Source organism: Aplidium turbinatum, chromosome 1, assembly GCF_918807975.1.
Source record: "Aplidium turbinatum chromosome 1, kaAplTurb1.1, whole genome shotgun sequence".
NCBI classification, from domain to species: Eukaryota; Metazoa; Chordata; class Ascidiacea; order Aplousobranchia; family Polyclinidae; genus Aplidium; species Aplidium turbinatum.
The window spans coordinates 7,262,094-7,285,598 of record NC_137472.1 but is presented as its reverse complement, the minus strand read 5'-3'; the positions used below and the strand labels follow the sequence as shown (position 1 = coordinate 7,285,598).

Here is a 23,505-nt window from a genome sequence, read left to right as displayed (position 1 = left end):
TCCGGATTAACCGAGTTCTACTGTATTTCATTTGAATTCTCACAAGCGGTGGAGCGTGGCCGAATAGCGGCAAGTTTTCCAAGCAAACGAGATCGGATCGCCAATACAGTCGCTGTTGTACATTTCAGCGCAAGATTGAAAGTGGATAGTTTTTGGGGGAAGCTAAAGATTCAATTATGTTCAAAATGAACGGTAAAAGAATGGACCCCCTCACGAACTAAAACAAATTCTCATTTAAAATACATTCACAAATGCAAAAGACAAGACACACGAAAGATAAATGAAAATTTAATCTTGCCAGCATCTCTCATAAACACGAGACAAATTGCAACAACACGTATCCACATAAGTTCGTTACCACATTGCCAGTAATAAACATAACGCGGCCTTTAGCAGTCTAATTATAAAATTTAAAACCACTCGCCTACATAAGTTAATATCGTAATTCCCCCCCCCCTCTTCATTAAGGAGCGTCATGATGGGATGCAGATTGACAAGAGTCGGCAGCCGTGGCCGAGTGGTTAGCGCGTTGGGCTCGCAGTCGAGAGCCTGCATGTTCGACTCCAGCCACCCGCACTTGCTGTTGTTTCTCTGGGCAAGAAACTTTACGATAATTGCCTCTACCTAGTGATCGATTTCGAGTAATGGGTAGTACCAAATTTAAGTCATAAGTAGAGTAGACAACCGGAAACAGACATTGCCGTCGGCTGCAGCGTGGGTCAGGTGTACGTCGGAAGGCGTACACCGATGCATAGCGCTCAAGTCCGCTTTCCCGCAATGCAGGATAAAAGATAAACAAACAAACAAACAAAGATTGAACTCAACCTCAACTCAAAACAAAATCTTCTAAAAATCTTGAAGACATCCTCCTGTGTGACCTCACACAATAGCGTTTGTGACCTCACACAATAGGGTTTGCAATACCATGAACACATCAAGGTAGGGCATAATACTGTGGTCCACAAACTATGCAGTTTATAGTGATTGTAAGATGAAATATAAAGCCATCAAGGCTTCTGGCAGACAACACGATTCGGAGGCGCATGGTTGAATATAACTGCAACAATTTCATGAAGAAATAACTTTATTTCCCAATCAGATTCTATAATAGTACGCTACACAATAAGCTTTACATCACAATAACAAACAGGTCATAAACATGGAGGAACACATAAGCAGTGATGTACGCGTATACAAAAAATATTGACGCCGTCAGCGTAAACGCAAACGTTCGAAAAACCATACGCCGTATGCGTCAACGTAACTTGTAAAAAAAAGTTGGCGGCGTCAGCGCATACACTAGCGTAAACTAATTTTGTTTGCCAAGTGGCAAACATTCACACGGTATAAACCACTCGAAACAAACAAGTTTTATTTTGAGTTTCCACGAAAAAACACAAGCATCTAAAAGCGTTCATTTGACATTTTGCTGCGTTTTGATTTCAATATGTCTTTGCTCATTGAAATTCTTTCAACAGCAAAATTAAAATGCAAACAACAGTTAAGACATTAAAAAGTATTCGTTGACGCTATACGCTAAAAAAACCGCGAAAACTTTACGGCATAGCCTAAAGTGACAACTATCCAAAAAAATGTGGCCGTAAGCGTCAGCGTAAACAAAAAGTCTACGCCGCAAGTCTACGGCGTAGAATTTGCAGCGTATACGTACATCTCTGCACATAAGTACGCTCAGTGTCAACAATTCAATCTGATTAACTTGAAATAAAGAAACTGCAACTTGCATAGAAAGACATTGTACACCACATACAAAATCAAGGAGCCTACCACACAGTACAAACGCAATATGAATCTCTGGCCACTGGTGGAGGAGAAATGTTAAAATTCTTGTGTAGCTTCTCCCTCGCCCGATCACGACAATCTTGGACGTTGAACCGTTGGCGGAAAGTGTTCGCTCTTCCCAAGACAATACAAACATCGGTCGGGCTTCTTGCGTATAAGCCTCACTGGTGACGATCCCACACTAATTGATGACGAAACAAAGCTTCACAAAATTTGCCCAGCAACCAACTCTAACGATTCCCACGATTTAAACAAACATAAAAAGTTATGACGGGAAAGCTTCGCCACGCCATCAACACAACGCTGATCTCGCCGGAGCCCAGCACGATGCTTGTCCGATCAACCAAGTCCGAGTAGCAGCAATAGTGAGGCTTCTAGTCACTTTGCAGGCTCACCTGCATCGGCACTCAAATATGCGGCGAAATATTCAGAGATGAGCTAGAACAGTAAACTGTGGATTCGTTGCGCAGTCAATTGGCGATGGATGAAAACACGACATCAAAGCAGCAATATGGCAGGACCGACTTCACTTGGCAACGAGATAGAAATCAGCTCGGTATTCATGAATGTTCCAACAACTTGTGAAGCTTTGGACCACCGCTGCTGATGCGGTGATTGCTCGGGATAGAAAATCTCATTTGGAGCGTCATTAATTACGTTTTAAACACTGCAATCACAGTCATCCTCATTTATACCGGTGAAAACTGAAAAGGGTTGAATATATAGAACACAATGAAGCTTCAAATAACGCCACACCACACACCGATGACGTCAACAAAGCAATTGATTCGTAGCGATGATTAACAAGTGCAGTGGTCGCATAAGAACAATGAGCTACAAAGCACGCAGTTGATCGAAGCATGGAATAATACCCGCACAAGGGGGCAAACCATGTGTGCATTCCTAACCGGATGCTACGTTGGACGAGACAGAGGTTCACACAAAGCGAACCCTGGAATGCTTACAACTACCCCGTGACATGGCCCCCACTGAATAACCAATATTCATAGAATGCCTACAATTTTAATTACTTCGATCAGCCTTTATTTGTTTTGCATCATAATTGCCTATTGAATACATCATAATCCATATTGAATACCCGTCCATCGCATTGATGTTTCATTGCCAAGTGGTTTCGGGAAACACTGGCAAAAGCACGCGGACATATTGATGGGATTGAAACTACATAAGCTACAGATTTATAAAAGGTAGGGGGGTGACACCATCACTCTGTGCCGAGTGCTTGATTGAAACGTCGGCATACAATGTAGCAACGCGCGTGAATCTCTGAGACATTAAGCTAAATGAAGTGATTGATATCTTGAAGCATAATTCGACTAAAAAGTGAAGAAGCAAATTGGGACGCGAACTCCGAAGCAGTGACTTGAAGTAGTTTGATGACGAAGTTAGACATTGTTCACTTGCGACTTGGAGTTGGTTTCTCTCTCGAATTGCGCCTGTGGGGAAAATAAAACACTTTATATTGCGTCAGTGGAACAATGAGCGCGCGAGCAGCCAAAAGAAAGCCCGAGTTCATTACCAGCTGCTGATGGACACTGAGGCTGAAGCAGGTCGTCATGAATCCCCCAACCCAGAACCAGTTTGGTTTTAACTTGCTCAAAACTTTCGGATGTGATAAAGTTTGTGTCAATATCCGTTCGCTAGGTGGCGCAATTGTCATTGAACCAAAGTAACCATGAAAAGAAATGCAAGCAGCATCGATCACAGGGTGATGACAAAACATACATCATCAAAAGCAGGCTCCAGTTGGGGACGAGGGCTGACACTTAGCGTATAGCAGCCTTGGCCCTAGTATACTCTTCAGCAGAGTACTGTGCACCTGTTTGGTGTCGTCTTTCATCCAATCTGCTGAGCTTCGTCGCTAAGAAGCCACTCTGTCCCTCGGTCGGCGGGCACTGAAGCCTTATCACCTTATCCACTCCAAGGTCTCTGCTCCCATAAACGAGCACTCCCGTCGACTGATATCAAGACACCCATTCGTGCCAGCCGCTCAACTTCTGCATAACGGAGCTGACAAACAAATTGTCTTCAGCCCGCCGGAGTGGAAGGTCTGCGCGTCATGGATGATGAAACCAAAGACCGGCTGCTCTCTAGTAGCCTTCCAGTGTAGTCCGGGAACTGCATTAATCTGAGGTGGTAAAAGGATAGATCCTCGGCCCCAGATGCTCATACGACGACGGCGACGATCAAAAGCAGCAAGTGTAAAAAATGAAAACAATGGATCAAACATAATAAACCAGACTTTAACATTATATGCTGATGGCAGATACACAATGATCAGGATTATTTCATCATCATTCTCCAGATTTCAAACTCAACACAGAAGCGATTCATCACCTGACCTTCTGGGCGTGGTTCTCCTTCATAATCCCTCTCCGCACTATCGCGTAGAACATGGAGCCTACCAGCACCATGAGGTTGCTGAGCCACCAGAGCGCGGTCTTGGGGGTGTGGAAGTAGACCACAGCGATCACTGTCTGAGCGCAAGCCTTTGCTGTACCACTGATGTTGTGAGTGAGCGGAGTCGTGACCTAGTGGGAAAATGAAATAATATTAAATCAATGGAACTTGGAAATTTTTCAAATCAATACTTCCTAACCGTATCAAAGTAATCCGACAGTAAGTCAGTCTTCGAAATTAGCATATTCTCAACCGAGGAAAAGCTACCAATTGCGGATTGGCGCAGACAATTGCCGAAGCTTATCATATCAACACGTTTAAATAGCCGTGATTAAAACTGCACGTTGAAATTTAGTGATTTCTTGGTGATTCTAAGAATCTAAACTGTATACACTTGTTGAGCAGCATGCAAAGCTTACGAGACAAGGTAACCGCTTTTTGTAAAAGGCTATGCACTGCTGAGCAAGCAAACAAAGCCGTTTTGAACGATCAATTTTTGATGTGATATGTTAACACAATATTAATACAATGATGTGTTAATATGGTGCTAATATAATGGTATTTTTAGTTTGATAAATTTTATTCCACAATAGGCTATCTTTCTTTTGCATTCTTGCATTTTATCCAGTGTTTACCTTTGAGTGCCTTCCCAGACGGCAAAATCAGTCATTTTTACATTGATTCAACATCTGCAGACGTTAAATCAATGTAAAAATGGCGGATTTTACTGTCTGGGTGAGCCATGTGATAAATTAAAGCCTTCGGTTGCGTCATAATGAATTGCGTGTAATTACCACCCCTTGACGGAGGAGCAAGATTACGCGCGCCGGTATTTAAAAGAGAATAGCTGAGAAAAAAGTGGGAAGCGAGGTAAAGTTGTTTACCATAGAAATGCTTGTCACAAAGCAATAACGAAATTCTGGAAAACCTTTTCGAATGCGCTGATTAATGATTTTAATTGGGAAAGAAGGCCAGAAGTAGACATTTTTTTATTCAGGTTAAAGTAAAACCACTCTACGTTGGACTAAAGTTCAAAGTAACTATCAAGTTGCCTTGCAAAGCGGAAGATCAAAGTTCGCAAAAACCGGTCGTAAAGTTGATTTTGCCCAAAAATTAGGTCGTTGAAATCAATGCTTAATTACTCGTAACTTCACGTGATATAGGCCCAATTTTTTTTGTAGTCAGAGTGTAAAGATGGAGGTTTGATATTATTGAATTCAATCGCCGGTTAATACTTACCGCCGGTTAATTCTCTAAATTGATGGACCGTGCATTATCGTAAAAACTGTCCGTCCGCGCATTTGCCACTTTGACTATATATGATAATATATGACTTTGTTTTAGAGCATCAAATTTATGTTATCTCCGTAATTAATAACTCGTATGTAAGTTTTTACATGTATTTTTGAACAATAACACACTCGAACAACTAACAAAACACTTCTGTTTATCTCATTAACCTGTATTGTTAATCATGAAAAATGTTGTTTTGATGTAAAACACATATTTTAAACGAACCCAGACAACAAAAATGACGGATTTTACCGTCTGGGAAGGCACTCAAAAGTAAACACTGGATAAAATGCAAGAATGCAAAAGAAACAATAGCCTATTGTGGAATAAAATACAAAATTCTCTAAATAAACAGAAGGCGTCGTTGGATTTACAGAAGGATTTTGTTAGATTACAGAAGGATTATCGTTGGATTTTCAAAAAATTGCCGAATAGGGAACTAACTGATAAAGACTGTAGCCAAGTAGGGAACTAGCCCAATCGGACTAGCCGAATCGGGCTGTAGCCGAATAGGGTAATAGCCGAATCGGACTAGCCGAATCGCACTAGCCCAATCGGACTAGCCGAAACGGGCCATTCCGGTAAAAACAGCGGTAATAATGTACGACCAATGTCATTAAATATAAGTTTTCGATTTAATTCCTACAGATCTTCTTCTTCTCTCGTTTGACTTGTAGCAGCTTAGATTGGCAATGCCTCCTCGTGCAGCCAAGATACGGTAGTTGGGTCCAGTTGTCGAATACCAGTGATTCCACTTGGGGGTCGTAAGATGGAACATTCGTGGAGTATGTGTTGCATTGTTTGTTCTACCGCTCCGCAGACACATATCGGCGAATTATGCAACCCCCACCTAAACAGATTAGCTCCAGTACAGCCAACGTCACATCTGATCCTGTTCAATGTGACCCATGCCTTTCTTGAGAGGTCTGCTCCAGGAGGGATGGAGAGTGCTGGCATAACTGAAAACTGGGGAGGGATATGTGGCAGCTCGTTCCATTCTTGGGCCCATGTTTCCATGCAGCTGAAGTTCTTATCCACAAGTTGTATAGCGTATCGATGGAATGGGCGCCTTGATGATAGGCGTTGAGGTCTGACTGGTCCATTTGTTTGGGAGTGACTGTGGAGAAGGTGTTGAGGATCGAGTCTCGCATGTAGAGCCAGTTTGTAAGAGGCTTCTTCCCTACGGACATGAGCAGGAGCAATGCCAGCCAAAGTTGGCAGATAAGCAGTAGGTGTGGGGCGGAGACAGCCAGTGATGATGCGCAAGGTGTCGTTAATGCATACATCCATCTTTTTTGTGTGTCTGCTGCGGTTCCACACAGCTGAGGCATATTCGGCTGAGCTGTAGACCAAGGCTAGTGCACTTGTACGCAAGGTTGATGCTCGGGCTCCCCATCCTGTTCCTGCTAGGCTTCTCAAGAGGTTATTTCGCGAGGTAACCTTGGCACGGAGTGACTCGATGTGGGGTCTGTAGGTCAACTGCCGGTCAAGTTTTACTCCAAGGTAAGTTGGGTTTGCAGTGTATGGTAAAGGATTTCCTTTTAGCGAGACAGACAGTTGACGCTGAGATTCCCGATTATTTAGATGGAAAGCAGAGATTGTTGTTTTCGACGCATTCAGTTTGAGCCTCCACTTGTCCAGATAGTCAGCCACCAGTTTCAGGTCAATTTCAAGTTTTCTTTCCACCTCATGCCAGTTCCTGTGAGCATATAGAAGAGCTAGATCATCCGCATAGCCATACTGTTGCGATGTAGTGCATGGGAGGTCACTTATATATTTGTTATACTTGTTATCCTACAGATAACAAGTATATTCACTAATCTTGCTGGCGTGATAAGAATAGTGGCAGTCCTAATCCCACATTGCGTGGAATTCAATGTCGGGTTTGTTGGAATTCAATGGTTTTAATCGCTCAAAGCAGCACTTCCTATCTGCTTTGCTAGATATCGGTCTCTCATGGCACGAGTTGTTAGTCCGCACGAGCCTATGGACACTCTTTTGTGTTTGCGTTGTTCACACAGACTTTAAAAACTTACAAGCAATACTGGCGCGACCTTGCTCAATTGTCTTACTTTCACTCTCATTCACGTATTCAAGGCGGCTCCATTTAACATCAAAACGTGAATAATTTTCATCAAGCGACGAAGCCTGTGTTGACTGCTGATCTGTACACTTCATTTTTTGCAACATGAAAGTAGTGGTCCACCAACCTGTATCTGCCACGTCGACACAAAACCCGTCATGAATCCAAAGATGCCGACAACCAAAAGAGTCGCCCAGAACGACAATGACGTCAGGAAAGAATAGTTCCACAAAGTGGTGACGTCACTCGACAGAAGAACAACAGGAAGAATTAGAACGCACGAGTTCAAATTGTTGTAGTATCCTGAGTGTGCAAGTTTGATTGGATAGCTTGCGCGGTCAATGCATAGCATATTATAGATGCACCAACCAATAGTTGTTACGGGGTTACCACACAGTTTTGTTTGCAATTTATTGCATACTACACTACTGCAGCTTATCAATACACACGTTCACCAACAATTACTCCTGGAAACTTGTGCTTTATGATTGTGAACTTCAAGTCGCTAGTTACGAATGTTGTCCTCAGCTTTTCAGTGCAACAAGAACTTTTTAAAAATACCAATTTTGCCTTTAGGCAAAATGTAGTAGGTATACAAAACTTAACTAACGCAAAATGCATGACTGGCAAGCTACTTATTGATTATCTAACATACAACTAAAGTGTTAGTAAGGAATCTCCAACAAAAACGTCATCATACCAAGCTTCCACAGATTCCCATCAACTGCCGGGAGGACTCTTGCTGTGAATATCGCGTTTAGGCTGACAAAAAAGCTGGCAAGCGCCCCGTAGATTATTCCAGAGTATGACAGAGACACCAAGTCATTCTCAGCATTGACACCAAGGAAGTAACCTTTGAAGCAAGGAAATTATGGAAGGCGCTCAACAATTAGGATGTAAACATGGCTCAAAAAAGGATTTCGTTTAGAATTTGTTTTTGGAAGCCAAACATCTTGTGAACGATGATGTTTTAATATGAAAACAAACTCTCTTGAAATATTGTTAGCGAGGTGCAAACTGTTATTCGCGGCTCGCGTTGGGTTAAAATACGCACCAGGTTTCATAAACCAGCGTTGATATGCTCGAGATTTTGACGCATACTGACAATCTGACATGATACGTTATGTTGAAAGATTGCACTGTAATAGTGTGTTGCTCTAAGTATACATTTTTTGATAAGTGCTAGATAAATAAAACACACATTGCACAGAAGCCTTGGAATTCATCTCTTATGTAAAAATAATGCTTACCCATCATGATGACTCCACAGCATACTAAGGCAAGAGGGGGAGTAGTTTTTTTTAAAACAAAGTATGAGAGAATAATATTAAATAATGTGGTCAAGGAACGACCGACATTGTAGAAAGGAACTCCTAGGTCACGCAAGGAAAGATTGTTGAAGGTTATCATCATCACAAAGCAAATGGACAATGGTAGCACCTCTCGCGATATCTTAGTATCAAACCTGGACAAATAAAAATTTATTGAAACTGTGATTATCAAGTTATATTTCCACATTTGCGTCCCTTCCACGTGGCAACACTGTATTTATTACGACATTTTGCATGTTGGGTTTTAATTGACATTTAAATGAGCACGTACAGAGGCAATGACATCCCAGATTATGAGGCAATAACATGACACCGAAGTTACATCATGTTTAATTTCATGCATAACTCCGACCCTATTATCAATGGAAGAGGATTATTACACTTTCTACAACACAGCTTTGACAAGCCTACGATTTTAAAAATAATAAACTATATATTATATATATATATACAAATAAAATGTTAAATTTCTCTCAATAAATCAGACAGGTTGATTTGAACAAAAGCAAAATATTAATTTGCAACACCTTGCGATGTTAGATTTAAAACTTGTGCTTTTATTGCCACCTGATAGTCCACCAGCATGCATGCATAAATTAGCTTAACATTGTTATTAATCACATTAACTCAACGATCACTAACAAATTAAAGGCTATTATATTATACTGTATATATAGTGTACAGTACATACATAACACAGTATCGGTATAACCCCAGAACAATGCATAGTGATTTATACGCACAAATAAAACACTTTTCAATTAGTACCAGAAAATGCTTAACCGCAATAAAATCTCTGAATAAAAATTGATTCCAAGAGCAGTTGCTCCAACTGTTCCTAATGTCAATGAAATAAGCCATAAAAGCTTAATAGGGAAAACTATAAATCTGTCTCATTGTTATAAAAAAATCTAGAAAGTGGAAACTAAAAATATGTGCTTAGGACTTGGCACATAGCCTGTCACACCAGACCATAAAATAATGCAATTAATTCTAACTTTTGTTAAAAAAAAAAAAAAATCAGCAAGCGAGAACATTCAGCACAAGGCTGAAAACTTACAAGAACAGTCTATGGCTGTGATTCATGCTACAATCGGCTCTGGAGAAACATAAAATTGATTGGATGGTCTTAATGGCTAGCGTAAAGTCTACACTGATATGGTTAGCGAATCGCAATTGCTATTCTGGTGAGTACCCAGCTTTGTACTGATAGCGAGGAAGAACGTTCTATCATCACAATACATTTGGTAGATAATATAGAACTATTTCAGCTGATATAAATTTTTCATGCCAGTTTTGCGTCAAACTTGCACCACATACAATTTTTATCTTAAGAAAAAAACTACTTTAATTATATATTGCGGTAGAGAAAAAATTTAAAAAACGATTGTGATGACTAAGTTTTCAATAAACTTGCACAGTAAAAGTAGATAACATTGCCGTTAGGGTTAAGCCAAGCAACAGCTTTGTACGACATAAGCAAATAAAGCAAACTCACAAATATTCTCAACGTTAATAGCTTTCTTCTACCTGTTATATATATAAATATGACAATTAGATAATTTAGATGAAATGCATAAAATAACAACAACAAAAGTAAATTCTAACACCCAGCACTCACTAACTATCTGAGGCCGAAACGGTGTGCCACTGTATGCACTTAAAAGATGAAACAAACATAAACCTTCCGGTCAAAATGGAAGGAATGACAGCTTTGTGAGGCATGATGTCATGAGAATTCATGTGCAGAAGCCCGAACTTTCAGACTCAATGAGTATGAATGTGCTAGTAAGATCCGAATATATATACATTGAGTACGCATGCACTTACAAGTTACAGCAGGGGTCGGCAACCCACGGGCCGAGTCTGGCTGGCCAAGGAGAATCATCCGGCTGCAGCCCAGCCCTTTTACAAATTATGATATATATTATATGTATTATATATAGTATTATATGATCCGGCCAGTGGTATATTATAATCGAATGGAAGATTGAAAGAACAAGTATTTTTTTATTAATACTTTGGAAGGCCCACAGTTTGATTAACAACGTTTCTGTAAACAAGGAATTCAACATAAAGTGCCATTATGATGCAAAACCATACGCGCCGACTTCCAGGGGGGCCGGCGCCCCCCGTAAATTTATGGTTGAGGGGCAACAAAAATGGTTATTACAAGTGGTGTTTCAAAGATAAAACACTTCGCGAAAGAGATTTAGATCATTTAAACAGACTTAAAGAATGCCGAAAGCGAAATATAGCCTACGTTGCTCTTGCCCGCAAAACAGCAGCTGATCGCATGGCTTTCTCATACGGTATGGAAATTTCAAAGCAGAAGGTAGAGTAACTTACGCTGCTGGAATAGTCACGTAACTATTCACTGCGATATTAAGTAAACCAGCTAAATTAGACGCGCTATTTTCAACGAGGTCTTCCCGCTGTGAGATCAATTATGATGATGATGATGGAGTATGAGCGATCTTTCCAGGCTAGATTGGAGGGCAGGAAGTCTTCAGCCACTCAGCAGTCTCGTCGTCCAGGATTCTCAGACCATGCGCACCGTGTGGAGGCCGGTGGGTTAGGCAGTGGTGGATGACATGGTCTGCTGTCTGCTCCGTGGCACCACACTCGCATTCTGATGAAGGAGCCAGGCCCCACTTGTGCATGTCCGAACGAAAGCGGCCGACAATTATGATTCAACAGAACGCATTGTTTTTTTCACGATGTGTGAGAATTAAATCGAAAACCGATAAAAGAAAAGGTGTTTAACTTGGTTGCAGATATTGCTTGCATTAAACAACGTCTCTTAGCGCTATTATCACCTAACTAACCTGACATCATTGTTTTATGCAGCCGCTAAGGTTTAACATCGACTTCCACGATCATGGAATGTTAGGCTACATTATTAGAACGATTATATCCTACACGCAAAAATAAAAAAATCGATTTCTTAAAGCAGCTCTTTCTGTTTTGTCTTGTGAGCTTTGCATATTGCTCAACAAGTGCATAAAGTTTAAAACTGATAGAAATCATTACATTTGAAAATTAAGTTTGAGTCACTGCAAATTATCGTATTCAAAACTTTTAATTCCATCGACGCCATTGCACACTACGTAATCTACGTTGGCAATGATTTTGCCACAGCAAAAATGTGTTCATTTTGAAAACTGCCGAGCTTGTCCCGTGTATAAGTTGAACCATGAACCTGTCTTTGTGAGATGAAAATCACTTGTGAACATCTCGACCTATACTCGAGTATATACGGGATTCGATAAAAGACTTTAGATAAAAAACATAAGAGAAAACACTTCGCCGTTGGGTCATTTCATTATAATTCATCCAGAAAATTGAAATTTTGGAACCATAGAATTTAGAATTGTCCCATTTTTTCTCAGTTTAAAATGCTTGAAAATCTGAGTTATTTGGCACAAATTTTGTCAAAATTGGTTGAGCGGTTTTTGTTTTATTGCTATTTTAATGTTTGACCACCAGGTGGCGATTTTTTTAATGAGTCGCATAAAAATGCTCATATCTTGGGACCTAGTTGCCCAATCTTCATAAAATTGGTATCTATCCCCCATTTTCAGGGGTGGGCATTTCAAAAATGAAAGTGAAAATGAGCTAGGAGTTTTACTTTTTGTGATATAAACATTTGTAGTGCTTCGATAACATGGCCGATTTCACCATGCGGCCACACATTTTTTTCAAAATTTTTTTTATCATTATTATTAGCATAGATGTTATATTCCAAAAATATCTTTTAAATCACTTACAATTCACAACCTCATAATAAAAATTGTGCACAAAAATGCAGAATTTTTAAAATAGTCAAAAACATTGGATTTTGATTTTTTTCATCAGCCCATACTGGGCGGTCCGTCTTCCCCCTCCCCCCTTATTACGTCACTGTATGTCAAGCAAAGAATAGTTGTATAATACATTATTACACAAAGTGAAGGAGTCAAGACATATAGATGAAGGAGTTTAATACATCGAAAGGATGTAATGAGCTTGTCCGATGTGGGACATAATTATATCATTTTCTAAACATGTCTCGCTGCTACTGGTAGGACAGTGTGCATAGTACAATTGCGTTACTTTGATTTGTCAGAAGTTACATTAAAGAACAGCAACAGTCTTAGCAGTAAAGTGAGCTATATGCAACAATCTGAGCAAGTATGTACATTAGGGTGGCTCTTAAAATTGAGTTTTTGAATTTTGCTTGGGACACCCTTTCAAATGGTGAGGTTGTCAGAAAAAATAACTCTTGCAAATTTTTTTTAAATTTGAAGTTGATTTAGAGGTGGCCCTCTCCCCCTAAAGTTCTGTGCCCTCCCTCGAAATACCAAATCTGCGTATCTCGAAAACCACTTGAACTAGAGATACGGTTTTTGTGTTAAAAGATGCAGAAAGCATGGTTTTCTATCTGCTTTCTGAACATTGAATGCATCTATCTTGAGTAGAAAAGCAGTTATTTAGAAAAAACGCATTTGACCAAATCTTGATTTTTACAACCTTTTTTGTGACCACGAAACCGTCTACAAAATTTCGTTTTTTTGTCTTAATTTTTGCACCTTAGAGGGAACACTGGTAACGATATTCATTTCAAAATGTAATTCTGGTCAGTACTGCAAGAAGCGATATTATCGACAATATTTTATATATTGCCTTGCGTGTCATGGCAGGATGCCTGCGACCTACACCATCGGACAATTTCCCTGTCCTTGCAGGCAACCAACCAGCTGAGTTTCGTCACGAAGAAGCCGTCCTGTCTCTTTCTCGCCGCACTACGAACCCCAACCACTTGCTCCACTCAAGTCTCTACGAGTCTGTGAGCGAGCAATCGAGCATCCTCGGCAACTGAAATCGAGACACCCATTTGTATGTGACGCACAACTCCTGATGAAAACCGCTGAAGACCAATCCATCAGCGCGGCTACCTGGGAGGACAACAAGTGGAGCTCAGAGTGGAAGAAAAACTCCTCAAGACTCTAAAGTTGTATCTCCGACACCAGCCCCCATCCAACCGGAATGCATAATTCGCCAAGGAAAGCCTGGTGCGGCTCAACCGCCTGAGTACTGGGCTACTGGAGTAAGACTATTCCGCTCCAACATGCACAAATGGGGGATGGCTGCATTCGCAATCTGTGAGTGTGGCAAAGACGAACAAACTACAGACCACACTATCTGTAACTTCGCCAAATGGTGTGCGTGGTCTGCTTGAACTGGATGACGAATCAATGGACGAATCAAAGGATTGCTGCTCGACACCTGTTCAAGCATCTAAACCGCATCGCCACTGCCCAAGGGGGGTAAAAGACAGAGCCCTTGACCCCTGGAGTAACAAAGAAGGTTTAAACGAAGAAGAATCGACAATATTGTTCTTGGAATTCGGAAGCAGTTTTCTGTGTACAGTAACAACTTGCAAAAGAAACTGAAGTTGGTACTCATCTTCAGTTAAGATTTTGTTAAAATCCTGGATTAGACTTAGAGCAACTCCTCTCTCTGCTCTGTCATTGACTACTGAAAGTCCCTTCGCCATGTGTAAAGCTTGAATAAATGCACCATCTTCAGTCCAATGAGCAGGATCCTTTGAAAGTATAATAATTATTGCTTCATCTTCACCCCAAGCCATTTTGAATTAGAGGTGCAATACTGTTCTAGACCCTTATTGCTAAGAAACGCATCTACTTTGATGCTTGGTCTCCTTGGTGGACGTTCTCCTGTTTCATCTAACATGGTTGCCACCATTAGCTTTTTACTTTCCACAGACAATCGAGAGTCAAACAAGGCTTGTCCACATTTCTTAGGACAGATACCATAAATGCAGACCAAGCTTTTTGCATAAATCGCCTTCGCCATCCAACAAGTGCGATGCATAGCACCTCAGAAGCTTGAAAGCGGATTCCACGCTCAGGAGTTTCTCCAAGGAATATGACAAAATACGGCATTTTAGCTATGCATGAATGCATAAAAGTTTAGGAATACTTATTTCGTTTATTGCTTTACCAGTTTTACAGGTTAGCTTATGAACTTTGTTTATTGAATAGCTTGGGCCACAATACTTGTTTAGCACTGTTTTGTGCTAGAATACCGAAAACAGGTTTTTTCTAAATAACTGCTTTTCTATTCAAGATAGACGCAATCACTGTTCAGAAAGCAGATAGGAAATCATGCTTTCTGCATCTTTTGACACAAAAACCGTATCTCTAGCTCAAGCAGTTTTTGAGATATGCAGATTTGGTATTTTGGAGAAGGGCGCAAAACTTTTGGGGGGGAGGGCCACCTCTAAATCAATTTCAAATTCAAAAATTTTTTGCAGGAGTTATTTTTTCTGACAACCTCACCTTTTAAACGGGTGTCTCGCACAAAATTCAAATTTTTTTCATTTTTTGCCAAATAAGAGCCACCCTAATGTACATTGTACAACACCCCACCGGTACATAACATTGCAAAATAAAGTCACACTATTCTGACGATATAACTACAAGTCTATACACTTCTGCTATCATTTCTGAATTGGAATATATATATAGGCTTTGTCTGCACTGATCATTGTAAAATTACATACATACATCATTGTAAGATTATTAGTGCCAAGAAGTGTATGAAACATTAAAGATAGTTTTAAGTGACTTTCTGCAATAAAATACAATTAAAAAGGATTCAATAAAGTAAACCTATAGTTTTGCATGCATAACTAGTGCATCCCATTTTGCATTTAACATTATGTGACACTGGACAAAATATGCTCACTGCAGAGCCATTACAACAATACAACATGTGAGGGGCAACAATCGGAATGAATAAAAAGACAAGAACAAGGGCCGCCATGCATGTAAATAAACCGACAACCACGGTTTCTACCATGTAGCTAAACATGTGAGAGGCAGCATAAATTACTATACAATTGAACACCGGTTGTCATGCATGCGAATAAACGGCAAACCACAGTTTCTAGCATGTACAGTAACTAAGCATTGTGAGAGGAAGCAAAAATATAAATACAACATAAATGAACAAAGGTTGTTGCACACTTGGACACATAGAACAGCATGCCATTATTGTAACATTAGTCAAGACCTAGACAGCAATTTCAGGCAATCAAACCCAACATAATAGAAGCTAATCAATGCTCATCTTGAATGCAAATAAAGCGACGATTCACAGTTTCCATGTTTGGAGCCGAAAATGTGTATATTCTACCAGTTGTAGTGGAAGGACTGTCCAAAATCATCAGGATTGAAGAAATTCAGGACCAGGCACAGTGCTTCCACGCTGGAATCTTACTGTATTTTTACTGTATTTCTTACTGGCACCAGTTCCTCAGCTTTTATATAGAAGAAAGTTACACTTGTTACAGCTTCAGAGCAGTATTGATAGGCAGCTGCAGCAGTCAAAATTTGGTTAGCAGTTGGTCTGTCTAGACTTTCGTTACCCAGCTTCCTTTTTACTACTCCATCAATCCCGTCACATGGAGATTTACTATGAGTTGTGCAAAGAATGACCACTCTTGAACAAAGATTCCAGCGTGGAAGCACTGTGCCTGGTACTCGTAGATACCATTACTTCAGTTCAAGTTGTAATGGTTCTTTCAGTTTTAAGCGCGTATCAGATGATTCACAATTTGCTGGCACACATTGTTTCTTTGATGCAGCCCCAATGATAAACATCCAAGATGTAAGTGTCATGTCTTATGTAGCATGTGTTTATGACGGACAGTGGTGGGTTGGGCTTGTTGAAATTGTGGACAAAGAAAAGAATGATGTTCTGGTCAATTTTATGCATCCTTGTGGCCCCTCTCCATCTTTCAATTGGCCTGGCCATGAAGATATGTGTTACATGCACATTTCTTCAATCATGATGATTTTGGACAGTCCTTGGTTGCTGTACAGTGTACATGCTAGAAACCGTGGTTTAAAGTTTATTCGCATGCATGACAACCGGTGTTCAATTGTCTAGTGATTTATGTTGCCTCTCACATGTTTAGCTACATGGTAGAAACCGTGGTTGTCGGTTTATTTACATGCATGGCGGCCCATGTTCTTGCCTTTTTATTCATTCCGATTGTTGCCCCTCACATGTTGTAATGGCTCTGCAGTGAGCATATTTTGTCCAGTGTCACATAATGTTAAATGCAAAATGGGATGCACTAGTTATGCATGCAAAACTATAGGTTTACTTTATTGAATCCTTTTTAATTGTATTTTATTGCAGAAAGTCACTTAAAACTATCTTTAATGTTTCGTACACTTCTTGGCATTAATAATCTTACAATGATGTATGTATGTAATTTTACAATGATCAGTGCAGACAAAGCCTATATATATATTCCATTTCAGAAATGATAGCAGAAGTGTATAGACTTGTAGTTATATCGTCAGAATAGTGTGACTTTATTTTGCAATGTACTTTCTTTCTCAGATTGTTATGTATTTCTTAGATTGTTGCATATAGCTCACTTTACCATTAAGACTGTCGCTGTTCTTTAATGTAACTTCTGACAAATTAAAGTAACACAATTGTACTATGCGCACTGTCCTACCAGTAGCAGCGAGACATGTTTGGAAAATGATATAATTATGTCCCACATCGGACAAGCTCATTACATCCTTGTATTAAACTCCTTCATCTTTGTGTCTTGACTCCTTCACTTTGTGTAATAGTGTATTATACTACTGTACTATTCTTTGCTTGACATACAGTGGCGTAGTAAGGGGGGGAGGGGCGGACCACCCAGTATGGGCTGATAAATTGTAAGTGATTAAAGTGGAATTATTGGAATAGGAGTCAGTTATCTACGTCAATATTAGTATTGAGAAAAAGGCTTGACTACAGTTCTGCTCATAAAATAGTTGTAATACAAGTAGTGGTAATGAAATCTAAAGTCTTATCTCAAAATTCCAAAAAAAATAAAATCCAATGTTTTTGACTATTTTAAAAATTCTGCATTTTTGTGCACAATTTTTATTATGAGGTTGTGAATTGTAAGTGATTTAAAAGATATTTTTGGAATATAACATCTATGCTAATAATAATAATCAAAAAAATTTTGAAAAAAATGTGTGGCCGCATGGTGAAATCGGCCATGCTATCGAAGCACTACAAATGTTTATATCACAAAAAGTATAACTCCTAGCTCATTTTAACCTTCATTTTTGGAAAGCCCACCCCTGAAAATGGGGGGATAGATACCAATTTTATGAAGATTGGGCAACTAGGTCCCAAGATATGAGCATTTTAATGCGACTCATTAAAAAAATCGCCACCTGGTGGTCAAACATTAAAATAGCGATAAAACAAAAACCGCTCGACCAATTTTGACAAAATTTGTGCCCAATAACTCAGAATTTCAAGCATTTTGAACTGTGAAAAAACGGCAGGCCTCGAAATTCACGGCGGACACCGCGGACATGTCCGCCGTCACAGCATGTGATGTCCGCGGGAAGTACCATCTAGATCGGTCATATTTGTCCGCCGAGAAATAACACAGGAGCGATACAAATTGTCATTGCATAGCACGATTAACAAGTGTTGCGAAAATACAATTTCCCGTGCATTCTAGCGCGCATCTGGAAAATGTGAATGCTGTATCCCTTAGCTTCCATTCAAGCAGGAAAACTTTCGGTTTTTATGTTGCTTCAGCTATTGATGACATTTTTCTTCTTCCTGACATTGAACCAGCGTAACAAAGGTGAATTCTTCGCTAAGAATCGATGGGAGTACCAGTACTTCCACACTAAGCACGTGCAACTTAGTTCAAGTCTTACGTCACAATGTCTGGCTTTGATCTCCGAGTAATATTGATAAGGCAAAGTTGGTTACAAAATTAGATTATACGAGTAGGCTATTACAGCAAGATGCAGCAAAATTTGTTAACTTTGGGTATTACACTAAGAAAAGGCCCTGGGAAAATTCACTTTCGCTCACTTGACACGCAAAAATAAACCTAACGGAAAAAGCCTTGTAAAACTTTGCACAGCAGAAAATAGTAGAGTTAGTGCAGAAATTTTCCCACTTGTGCCCAGAGCATTGTGACGCAAGAAGTCACACAACCTCGTTCGGTGGAAGTTAATCAGTTATGCGGCGTATTAAGCAGCTACACGGCGCTTTGACTCTCAAGCGCTCGTCGTTGGTCTGGTGAAAGCCTTTCAGAATGACTTCGCTGAAATTAAAGCCTTCTAATCCGCAGCTATAGTTCCCAAATGGCGAAGAATTATCAAGATAAAGTGTTAAGCATGACGATCGACGCTAAAACTGGTGTGTCCGCCGTGAAACTTAATTTGTCCGCCGAGATAGCTGCTCAGACCGGACACGTTTGTCCGCCGTCAGCAAAAACGAATTTCGAGGCCTGAAACGGGACAATTATAAATTTTATGGTTCCATGGCCTGGATGAATTATAATGAAATGACCCCGTTGTTAACGCTTTGAAGGTAAGTAATTAGCAAAACGAAGCTAATAAAACTCATAGCGGGTTTCCACTCTGCTTGAGATCGTGATTTTTTTGCGTTTTATTTCGTAATATATAACTTCACTGTCTTGATCGTTGTTATTCACTCCCACGAAAAGGAAATGAAACGGCTTGTTTTGCAACTGTTCCAATTATGAGCTAACATAATCAAAATTTTTACTAGACGTAGGCTACTGCATGCGTAAAACTAATCGTTTCAAGCAGCAGTTCTAATAAATCCTATGTGCCAATATAAACAAGACACTAAGCTTAATCAAACTTCAAACACTATTTTAATTGAGCAAAATAGCGTTATGGTTATGACGTCATCACCTTTCTCGCCCCCCAAGGTTTTTTGAAAAGTCGGCGCCATTATGATACAAAACATAATATTTTTTCCAAGTTAATGCGTCAAACAAGGAACGGCGAACTTAATCTACTCAAAAATAGCTTAAAACAGCAAATTTCTTTGTTACAAAGCAAAGGAAAACCAATGAATCATAAAATTATTTTGCTAGCTACAAGGTAGCTACAATTAAAAGCAAAAGACAAAAAATCGTTTACTGATGCCGAATTTGGATAAAGAAGTATATTATATGTATGATGAATGTTATCGCAAACATAATTATGTCCAGAGAAAATATGTAAAAACTATTTTTCAGATAATAAGTCTTTCAGCAAGAACCGTAACTCAACGAAAAGAAGAGATACCTGAGAATGTAAAATCTAGCAAAAAAGTTATTATAAATCTATAGTTCCTCTCAATGGTGATACATGAAAGCACAGACACAACAGATAGGCCTGCAGCTGAGCTGGCAGTATACGTTGTTCGTGGAGTAAACAAACATTTTGATGTTGAAGAATTTGTTCAGCTCCTGTCAAGGAGCATTCCTATTATTACAGGAGCCAACATTCTGAACAGAACGAATTACGTCAACACCTTGAAGTCATGAGTCTAAATCTATCAAAACTGGTATTAGTAGGCTATGGCCCGTTAAGACCATGTAAAGTTAGGCTTTGGCTCGCTATCAGAAAAAAGGTTGCCGACCCATGGGTGACAGAATACAAGCTCTCATATTCATAATACCCTGCAGTAGACTTGCAACAAGTTATGTGAAATCAACCAGCATCAAGTATATAGGCCTACTGGCAACTTACAAAACTATGCAACAACAACTGGTACAACACTTCAACAGTGGAGAAGATTTAACTGTGAAAAGGATTATATGGGTCATTCCATGCCAAACGTCCTGAAATTTTGAAACTTCCCAGTTTGACCGTCTCCAAATTTGCTGAAAATTAGACAAAAGGTTGGATAACATGATTGAGCTAAAAATTGAAAATTTTAGCTCAAAATCTATTGTACTTTTCAAATTATGACATTTTTAAATTGGGTACACCCCTGCGCTGATGAGCGCTCGGTCATTTTCGACCATTTTTGAACAAGCATATATCTCTCATTGCAAATTTAATCTACTTCATTTCTGGCAAAATGAGACACTTGTAGGTATATTACATGAATCCGGTTTCAAAATTATATTGTCTCAAAGCATTTTGAAAATATGGAGGCCCAAAGTGTCCCCATTTTGATGCGAAGACAAATTTTGGACCATATTAAAAAAGCTCTAGCTTCCATACAAAACAAAGCATTGCTGTCAAATTTATCCTGGAGGCTACCCTCCTACTGGATTACAACTACATTGAGTTTGGAAGGAAACACTGCTTTCATTAAAAAGTTATTTCACGTCAAAGTATGGACCAGCAGCAAATTTTGCTAAAATACGCCATTTTGTGGTGAAAAAATGACCCCGTCAGACACTGTTTTCAAACAAAATTTTTTTTCATCTCAAAAAAGTATTTATAAAGAACTCATCTTCTGAGTTTCAACTTTGTTCCGCAACTATTAAGGAGTGAGATGCAGTGATGTTTAACCGTCTTAATATCCATTTCAAGCAATGAGAAAAACATCAACATTAACTTTTAAGTTAGCCAATTGTACTTGTTGTATCGTAAATGACATAAACCACTACAGCACATTGTACAAAGGAAGCAAAAAACATTCAACCTAAAATGACTGGTTGCCTTGTAGGCTACTGGAATTTGACTTTCTCGTAAATATAAAACTTGTAAATGTGTTTGCATGTTAATTTTCCTCCATGTTTGGGTCTTCACAACTTTCAATCTAAAGCATTTACAAAGCTGAAATTTGGTATTCGGAGTAAGAAGCAGCCCTAGTTTTCATATCTACCATCAAAATTGCCGATTTCAAATTAGTTTTAGAGATAGAACGTTTCAAAAATTGAAATTTTTTACATTTGAAACTTTTTTAGCAATTTTTGATGTCCGCTATCTCCCAAACCAATAGTCACAAAACTACCATTGTGCTTATCATTAATCTATACTAGTTGGTAATTAACCCCCGTGAGACTGACACCAAACAAAAGTGAAATTATTGAAGTTTGGAGGGTGCAAAGATGAAACCCGAGCAAAAAAAACTCAAAATGCGCCATCTTGTGGTTAATATTTGACACTGTGGACAGTCATTAAGAAAGTCGAAACTTTCAAGAAAGCATCTTCTTTGCCTAAGCTATAGACAGTTCAAGTTTCAAATATGTAACCTAACTCCTTCAATAGTAAATGCAGCTGTGAAATCATGAGCTTGACCATCACATGCAAAAGTCTCAGGGTTGGGAGGTAGGGTGGTTCTTATTTGGCAACAAATGAAAATTTTGCTGAGGACACCCTTTTAAATGATGAGATTGTCAGAAAAAAATGACTCCTGCAAAAGTTTTGAATTTGAAATTGATTTAGGGATGGTCCTATTGGCTCTCCCCCCTAAAGTTCTGTGCCCTCCTCCAAAATACCATCTGCATATCTCAAAAACTGCATGAGCTAGAGACATGGTTTTTGTGTCAAAAGATGCAGAAAACATGATTTCCTATCTGCTTTTTGAACAGTGATTGTGCCTATCTTGAGTAGAAAAGCAGTTATTTAATAAATAGTTATGTAAGTAAGTAAATTACTAAAGCAGTTATTTAGTAAATAACTGCTTTTCTACTCAAGATAGGCACAATCACTGTTCAGAAAGCAGATAGAAAATCATGTTTTCTGAATCTTAAGACACAAAAACCATATCTCTAGCTCATGCAGTTTTTGAGAAATGCAGATGGTATTTTGGGAGAGGGCGCAGAACTTTAGGGGGGAGAGCCAATAGGACCATCCCTAAGTCAATTTCAAATTCAAAACTTTTGCAGGAGTCATTTTTTCTGACAACCTCATCATTTAAAAGGGTGTCCTCAGCAAAATTTTCATTTGTTGCCAAATAAGAACCACCCTACCTCCCACCCCTCAGACTTTTGCATGTGATGGTTAAGCTCATGATTTCACAGCTGCATTTACTATTGAAGGAGTTAGGTTACATATTTGAAACTTGAACTGTCTATAGCTTAGGCAAAGAAGATGCTTTCTTGAAAGTTTCGACTTTCTTAATGACTGTCCACAGTGTCAAATATTAACCACAAGATGGTGCATTTTGAGTTTTTTTGCTCGGGTTTCATCTTTGCACCCTCCAAACTTCAATAACTTCACTTTTGTTTGATGTCAGTCTCATGGGGGTTAATTACCAACTAGTAAACACAACAAACACAAAGGCTAAGGTTAACACCAGAAACAATATCCTGAGAAAGCTTACCAACTCTGGGTGGGGCACTAATCCACAAACCCTCAGAATGACCGCATTGGCTTTGTGCTACTCCACAGCAGAATATGCATGCCCTGTTTGGAACAGGTCCTGTCACTCATCGAAGCTTAACTCTGTACTCAATCATTCTTGTCGTCTTATTACTGGGTGTCTGAAGCCCACAAATACCAACAAACTTTATCTGCTTGCTGGTATTGCACCACCATACATAAGAAGAGACGTTAACAGTCAAGCTGAAAGGCTAAAACAAATATGTGATGAAAAACATCCTCTATATGGAAAAACTGCTGCACAAACCCGGTTGAAATCAAGAAAAAGCTTCCTAACAGACGTTCAGCCACTAACCTCAACAAAAGAAGAAACAAGACTTAAGCAATGGAAACAACAATTCGAAAACGACCCATCATACACTGAAATGAAGATCCCACC

General features: G+C 39.4%; 1 protein-coding gene across 2 annotated transcripts in view; it reads right to left on the bottom strand.

The window, feature by feature from the left end:
* Positions 1 to 272: 272 nt before the first annotated feature.
* The window catches only part of LOC145772798 (GDP-fucose transporter 1-like), a 38,328-nt gene continuing 15,095 nt past the window's right edge, over positions 273 to 23,505 (bottom strand). Inside the window, exons 3-7 of one of the 2 annotated variants that reach the window (XM_082584684.1) lie at positions 8,848 to 9,062; positions 8,298 to 8,450; positions 7,725 to 7,900; positions 4,159 to 4,352; positions 273 to 3,257 (exon numbers count right to left, since the gene is read on the bottom strand). In XM_082584684.1, coding sequence (XP_082440810.1) covers positions 3,218 to 3,257; positions 4,159 to 4,352; positions 7,725 to 7,900; positions 8,298 to 8,450; positions 8,848 to 9,062 — 778 coding nt within the window. In that variant the 3' untranslated portion in view covers positions 273 to 3,217. The remainder of the gene's footprint in view (positions 3,258 to 4,158; positions 4,353 to 7,724; positions 7,901 to 8,297; positions 8,451 to 8,847; positions 9,063 to 23,505) is intronic. The other variant, XM_082584681.1, reaches the window with a different exon arrangement.